The 7,284-nt window shown below is 45.4% G+C and overlaps 2 protein-coding genes across 2 annotated transcripts in view; one reads left to right on the top strand and one right to left on the bottom strand.

The window, feature by feature from the left end:
* Nucleotides 1-1,588, bottom strand: part of LOC311322382 (nephronectin-like) — a gene marked incomplete at both ends in the record, with an annotated part of 39,921 nt that extends 38,333 nt beyond the window's left edge. Inside the window, one exon of the mRNA XM_084454448.1 lies at nucleotides 1,308-1,588. Within this exon, the coding sequence (XP_084310574.1) occupies nucleotides 1,308-1,588 (281 nt within the window). The remainder of the gene's footprint in view (nucleotides 1-1,307) is intronic.
* A 2,969-nt stretch (nucleotides 1,589-4,557) lies between these two features.
* Nucleotides 4,558-6,243, top strand: cdkn2a/b (cyclin-dependent kinase inhibitor 2A/B (p15, inhibits CDK4)). The gene is made up of 2 exons (XM_084454310.1): nucleotides 4,558-4,809; nucleotides 5,963-6,243. The coding sequence occupies exons 1-2, from the start codon at nucleotides 4,696-4,698 to the stop codon at nucleotides 6,212-6,214; spliced, it is 366 nt and encodes a 121-aa protein (XP_084310436.1). The 5' UTR covers nucleotides 4,558-4,695; the 3' UTR covers nucleotides 6,215-6,243.
* Nucleotides 6,244-7,284: the final 1,041 nt, after the last annotated feature.

Here is a 7,284-nt window from a genome sequence, read left to right on the forward strand (position 1 = left end):
ATTCAATCAGAAGCTACCTCTTCTGTTCTGTCACTCTGCTGCTGGAACACCTGAGTCCCCCGGAGATTAATTAAGTATTTCTTTCTTCTGTACTGCATGTAGTTAGGTGTGAGTTTTGTGAAGAACGTATACTATACCCACCCACACAATCATAAACTTATATTACATCACATTGTTTTACACTCTAAGTGTATTTCACACACTAAACACCAGTAAACAAGGGGGTTTTCTAGCCAGCCACACAGAGATGGTGATGTCACACTGCAGAGCAGGGGGCTGGTATTCCCCTGCCTGGTGAGGTTTGGACGGACCAGGCACTTCTGATTCCGGAATGCAGGGGGAATACTGTGCAGTCTGGGAAAGCAAAGGATCTTCGGAATGCAACCATTATAGAACCCTTTCAGTGGAACCGACGGAACGTTGGGTCACCAGGTCTTAGTCTGAGTAAGCTGCACTGTAAACTGGGGTGTTTGGAAACGGCAAAAAGAACCCTTTCTGTGGCAACAATAGAGCCGCTTCAGATTAAACAAGCAGTTCAGTTCGACCTGCAACCTTTTCTTTACGAAAGTGCAGCTGAGTGGAGTCGACAGCTCACTTTTTTTGTAGGCTATGTTTTTCATTGATTAGCAGCCACAGTGCTGTTTATTTTATTTTTTTTACGGTAATTTACCAACTAATTGTGCCAATAAAACGTCTGGCTTAATAATAATAATAATAATAATAATAACTTTGTTTCATATAGCGCCTTTCATGGGACCCGAGGTCGCTTTACAAACATCAAGAAATCAACAATAGACAAAGAAAGCACAGACAACACATCAAACAGAACAGTAAATGGGACAATAAGCTAATGGAGACTGGGTGTGTGTAGAGTGGAATTAAAAATTGAAGGTGACATTAAACAGATTTAAGTGATGAAGTTGAAGTTTTGATGGTGGATTTGAAAGTGTCCAGAGAGGTAGCATTTCAGACATCGGCAGGGAAAGAGTTCCAGAGTGTGGGGGCGGCAACACTGAAGGCCCGGTCCCCAACGGAGCTGAGGAGGGAGTGGGGGAGGGAGAGGAGCTGAGGAGGGTGGAGTGATGTGCTGCCAGGGTCTAGTGTGGGTAAGGACCCTGCCAGCTGAGTTCTGAACGTATTTCAACCCATCCAGAGGTTTGTTGGGAACCCTGAATGGGACCCCGTTGCAATAGTCCAGGCGAGTTGAAATGAAAGCGTGGATGAGTTTCTCTGCGACGGAGTCGGCGAGTGATGAACGGATTCTGGAGATATTCTTGAGATGGTAGAAAGCGGATTTGGTGACTGACTTGGTCTGGGAGGAGAGAGTGGAGTGGAGGATCACTCCCGGGCTGCGGACCTCTGAGGACGGAGAGATGGTGCGACTGCCGACGGTGAGGAGCAAGTCTCCGACCTTGGAGAGCAGGGTCTTGGGGGCGACAACCAGGAGTTCTGTTTTGTTGGTTTTGAGTTTTACGACGTTATCTGTGGTCCAGGATTCAATGTCACAGAGACAGTTGACCAGGGAGGTGAGGAGGTTGAGGGGGGAGGTGGGGAGAGGGTTTGGAACTGATGTACAGCTGGGTGTCATCGGCGTATGAGTGGAAGTGGAGACCATGGCGACGGATGATGTCCCCCAGGGGGAGCGTGTAGATGTTGAATAGGAGGGGGCCAAGCACAGACCCCTGAGGGACACCGTGGTTGACAGAGGCGGAGGAGGAAGATTTGCCAGCGTGAGTGACAAATTGTTTCCAGCCAGAGAGGTATGACTGAAAGAACCGGAGGGCGGAGTCTGTAAGGCCGAGATGGTCTGATAGCCGTGTGAGGAGAGTGGCTTGGGAGATAGTGTCAAATGCAGCAGAAAAGTCCAGGAGGATGAGGATGCTGAGTCAGCAGCAGTGAGAAGGTCATTGGTGATCTTCAGTAGGGCGGTCTCGGTGCTGTGGTGTGTGCGGAAGCCAGATTGGAAGGGGTCGTAGAGTCGGTGATGGGTCATATGTAGTTGCAGTTGGTTGGCGACAGCTCTTTCCAGGATCATGCTTATAAATGGAAGGTTGGAGATTGGCCGGTCGTCGTTGAGGTCGGTTGGATCTAGATCAGGCTTTTTTAGGATGGGGGTGACTGAGGCAGTTTTGAAGGATGTGGGGTAAGGGCCGGAGAGCAGGGAGGAATTGATGATGTCAGTGATGATAGGGGAGAGAGTGGTTATGGCTGCCTTGACCAGAGCTGTGGGCATGTGGGGATCCAGAGAGCAGGTGGAGGGCTTAGCCTTGGCAACCTGGTCAGTGGCAACAGGGGAAAAGGAGAAGCGACATGTTGGGGGGCGGGGCTTAGCAGCGGATGGGGGCTGGGCTGTGTGCAGTGCTGGAGAGGGAGACGGTAGGAGGTGTTGGTGAATGGCTTCAACCTTGCTCTGGAAGAAGTTGAGGAACTGAGAGCAGAGGTCATCTTACTTATTTACTTGGCTTACTCGCCAATCGTGAATATTAACAGAGGAGAGTGAGGATTTGTAAGCCAAGGAAGCCAGAATGTAAAACAAATACTGTACAATGATGTAATGCGATCAAAGGCTCACACAGAAAAAGCCCTTAGTGGGCTGGTCTTTGAAGGCAGGACGGGCTGTAATCAGAAGTACGCTTCATCTGTCCTCTGACTCCTCACTAGAGCATTCTTCACAGGAATAGCATTTTACCCTTTTCTGGAAATTGCATGCTTGTACAAAAGACATGAAAGGACCTCAAACCCACACTGAGCACATGTTGGACGCACACACACACACACACACACACACGCACACACACACACACACACACACACACACACACACACACACACACACACACACACACACACCCACACACACACACGTGCCAGCACACACCCCATGGGTTGCAGACAGGGGACTTCCAAAGCCACACACCCCTGTTTCAGAGAGAAACAGAAGTGTATTCATCACCAGACTACTAGAGTTGTAATATTAACCACTAAGCTACTAGACTACTAGAATTTGAATATTCGCAACTAGGCTACTAGACTCAAATTAAAATATTCACCACTAGACTACTAGAATTGTAATATTCACTACTAGACTACTAGAATTAGAATATTCACCACTAGACTACTAGAATTAGAATATTCACCACTACACTAAAATTAAAATATTAACCACTAGGCTACTAAACTACTAGAATTAGAATATTCTCGACTCGACTGCAATAATTGGAGTATTCAGTACTAGAACAGCCATACAGCTCAGTCTAATCCAGTTAAACATTCTAGAAGTAATCCTCTTTGGTGTTCTCTGCGTTGCCCAACAAAGGTGGTGTGACCGGTCAGAAGAATAGCATGCAGTACAGTGACCAACGCCAACAAGATTTGGGATAGTGACAATGTGCTAAATACTGTATGTAGGACAAAATACAAGGTCTCAATTTCCACTATGTATGTTAAACGTTTTGATGTAGGAGTGAGTTGAGTGTGTAGTACTGCGTATGTGCACGGAAGCATGAAAGTGCATTGAGAACGGTCTTCTTGTGAAATGTTCTGTTTATTTGACGGGGGACTTCCAAAACACACCACGTTTGTTTAAAACCTGAACTGCACCAGGACTCAGGACCAGGATACACCACTAGACTGAGGGGGTGGGGAAGGTATTTTGTTGTGCTTTTTTGTTATTAGGTGGTCTGGCTGTATGTGTTGCTATTATCTATTCATAAACAATGTTTGAAATAAAGTATCTCTCTTGGTAAAAGCGTAGGTGTGTGTGTGTGTGTGTGTGTGTGTGTGTGTGTGTGTGTGTGTGTGTGTGTGTGTGTGTGTGTGTGTGTGTGTGTGTGTGTGTGTGTGTGAGGGGGGCAGTCAGCTTCATGAACGTGATCATGGGCTGCAAGTCAGTAATGAAGCTCATAAATCAGGTCATTCCTTTTCAAAAAGTTTAAATTTAATTAATCCCAAATGGCCCTTTTCAAAGATTGTAGCCTACATTTATGTCACATACAGCACAAGTTGCCTACATGACTAGCAATTCAACAGATATCTAGGTTAGTAATCAAATAATTCAACAGACATCTAGGTTAGTAAAAATTTACAAAAAATAAAAAAGCCACATACGTCTCTGTCTCTACGAATTGCATCCTTGCATCCTATTAACAGCCTGCTATCGGAGCGACCAGCGGAACGCGAGAGATCATTGGCTGGGAATCACCTATAAACTGCTTCCATACTATGGTGGCAACACTGTAACTCTTAACTAACATTATATTCAACCGCGCGTGTGCTTCGTTAGTTGAACCGATTGGCGAAACGAAATGACTTGTCCTGCCATCATATCTAAATCGCCTCTTCTTCCTGGATGTGTCCGACATGAAAGGGGTGCGTGCGGTGCGCATGCGCGCGTGTGTGCTACTGCAGCATGTTACGTCACCGGTTAGAGGCAAGCCCGGGCACACCGCGCTGCCGCTCCGTCACGATGAGCGCTTTCATTCAGATACACAGGGTCTTTAGGTGGAATGACGCAACCGTTTACGGCAGATGAAGGGAGGCGACCCATGAAACGGCGTTTGGAAATATAATACAACTATGCTCGTGGGGTCTGGGCATTGACATTGCAGTTTGCACACCCACCCGGCTACCTGTCAAACGGAATTTCTCGCTTTTCTAGCTTTGAAACCGAACGCGTCGTTTTCACTGTGTACAACGATGGACGAGCTGGCGTCAGCAGCCGCGACGGGCAACGCCGAGCGAGTCCGCGCTCTGCTCCACGGCGGGCTGGATGTCAACGGGGTGAATTGCTTTGGACGGACACCACTGCAGGTCAGTGTCACGGGTGATGGTTTTTATCATCCGGTTGTTTATGTGAATGCCGTCTTCTGATCGGGCTATTGTGTTGACTTTGAGGCCAGCTTGAAATGTGTCGCCTATCAGTTTGTTGTTCGCTGCCGAGACAGAATCGTTTATTTTTTTCTGCATCCACACAGGCTATTTTTATAAACCATAGTGACCTTCCATGAATTGAACACCTCGCAAATTGTAGATATCCTTGCTCAGTTTTGGCATTCGAGCATGTGAATAATGAATATAGGCCTATCAGATGGCACATTTCTATTTCTTTCCAGTCGATAAGCAAATGTGGGCATCTGCGGGGATGCTGACGGATGCGCACTCGATCGTGCGTCTTCTAGGCCTGTTGCGCTTTGCAAACAAGTTTTAGTGTTATTCAAAGACACATTTAACGGTCTATTACTATTATATTACTATTACTAGGTTGTTTTTTTTCACCCTCGGCGCACAAAATGTTTCACTGTTGGCCCTAGGATATAGAAATACGGATGGTGAGGTCACACCTTTAGATCAAAATGGTCTCTGAGAATAAAATGCAGGCCTAGGCCTGTGTAGGCTACTGCCTTTTCTATCGATCAGTAACAGGCCATCGCGTCGTTTCCCAGAGCCTAGAGAGGTGTACCTTAATTGGCCAAGAAGGCTCTGGGAAACAGCTCCCATATCAGTAACAGGCCTTTCAAACTACAGTATTAGGCTAGGCCTACTCCCAAATGACTTGCCCTTTGGGCAGCAAATGTTTTAAGTGTATTTTGTTTTTTATTTTTTATATCAAAATTAACAAAATAATGACATGAAGCCTGTGGGACAGTATTTTCTATTTAAATTGAGCAAATATGCGATGTTAAATCATAAAGCATCATGTCAAACGTTTGATTGAAATAAGGCTATCTATCCATTAAAGTTGTAATCATGTTGGAGTGACTGAGATTAGACTACACGAGTAGCCTATGCATAACTGCACCAGTATTACGCATTGCTGAAAATGTAGTTTATAGGCCTAAAAAAATGCGTTTGAAGCTGATCGAGGAGCTGGTGCCTGATGCCCACATTTTTAATAATAGTCTATATTGCCAATACTTCAAGACGGTTCTCGAGAGTCATTGCGACATTTCTCTCTCCCTAAAAGGTGATGATGATGGGGAGCACCCCCGTGGCACAGCTGCTGCTGCAGCGCGGAGCGGACCCCAACGTCAGCGACCGACACACCGGGACGACACCGCTTCACGACGCGGCGAGGATGGGCTTTCTGGACACAGCGGAGATGCTCATTCAGTTCCTCGCCGATCCAAATGCCCGGGACAACAGAGACTGTCGACCGATCGACCTGGCACAAGAGTGCGGCCACACGGATGTAGTTTCCTTTTTTGAGAATTTGTAGCCTAAATGCGTAAGGCTATTAGTGAGCAGGACTCAGATTATTTGTCGTTGTTATTAAGCTTTTAATTCATTTAGTCATATTCGTTTCGGAAGAATACATTTCTATTTATTCCATGAAGACCTATAGGCACTTTTGAAATCAAAATTTTTTACGGTTAATAAATAGCCTAATTTAGTTATTTAGGCCCAAGTAGGCTATTTTTTATTTCTATTGTAATTGTCTGAATATATCTAGGCCTACATGGCCTTTAACAATATGCTAAATCTAAAATAAAGATTTTTTATTTGTTATGACTTTCAGATAGATCTTCAATGTGCTTTATGTAGCCTAAAACATGAATAAATAAAAGCACAAAATATTAAGCGACGCATGAGAGGCCTCTGCTGAGTGAACTTTGAATACAACCGATTGCTGGCGTGGGTATACTGTGGGCTATAGGCTATATGCCTATATACTCAGTTATCACTTTATTATGTACATCCGCTCGTTGATGCAGACAGCGAGTCTTGTAGCTGCAACTCAATATTAGACATAGTGAAGAGGTGTAGGTCTAGTTGTTGTTCGACCAAACATTAGAATGGGCAAGATGAGGATCTAGGCGACTTTGACCGTGGCATGACTGCTGGTGCCAGACGTGGTGGCTCAGATCAGCTGCCCTCCTCGGATTTTCACGCACTAATCTCTAGAGATCACAGAGAATGTTGTGATAAACAGAAAGTTGAGATAAACCAAACAAATGGTGAGCGGCAGTTCTGCAGGCGAAAAACACCTTGTTAACGAGAGACGGGAGAGAGGGAGAATTGCGAGACTCCCTCAATCTAACGGAAAGTGCGCAAACGCTCAAATAACAGCTGAAGCTCACTTGGCTGAATCTTCAGGTTGTTCTGGTGGCAAAAGCGGGTCCTATCCTGTAGGCCTATGTGTAGCCTACCCAACGTTTGGGCGTACCGCCACTATCTTATCAGAATATAATATCTATCAGAATTAGTCTATATTTGCAAGTAAAAATAAATCATGCATAAAATGATTTTTGCATTTTAAAATTATAGCCTATTCCATACAAGTCTAAA

This window comes from Borostomias antarcticus, assembly GCF_949987555.1.
Source record: "Borostomias antarcticus genome assembly, chromosome: 20".
Taxonomy (NCBI): Eukaryota; Metazoa; Chordata; class Actinopteri; order Stomiiformes; family Stomiidae; genus Borostomias; species Borostomias antarcticus.

Excerpts from the sequence above, each read along its gene's own strand:
- cdkn2a/b (XM_084454310.1), top strand. The coding sequence starts at position 4,696 with ATGGACGAGCTGGCGTCAGCAGCCGCGACGGGCAACGCCGAGCGAGTC. Across the intron at positions 4,810-5,962 it reads TTGGACGGACACCACTGCAG|GTGATGATGATGGGGAGCAC; the intron begins GTCAGTGTCACG and ends TCTCCCTAAAAG.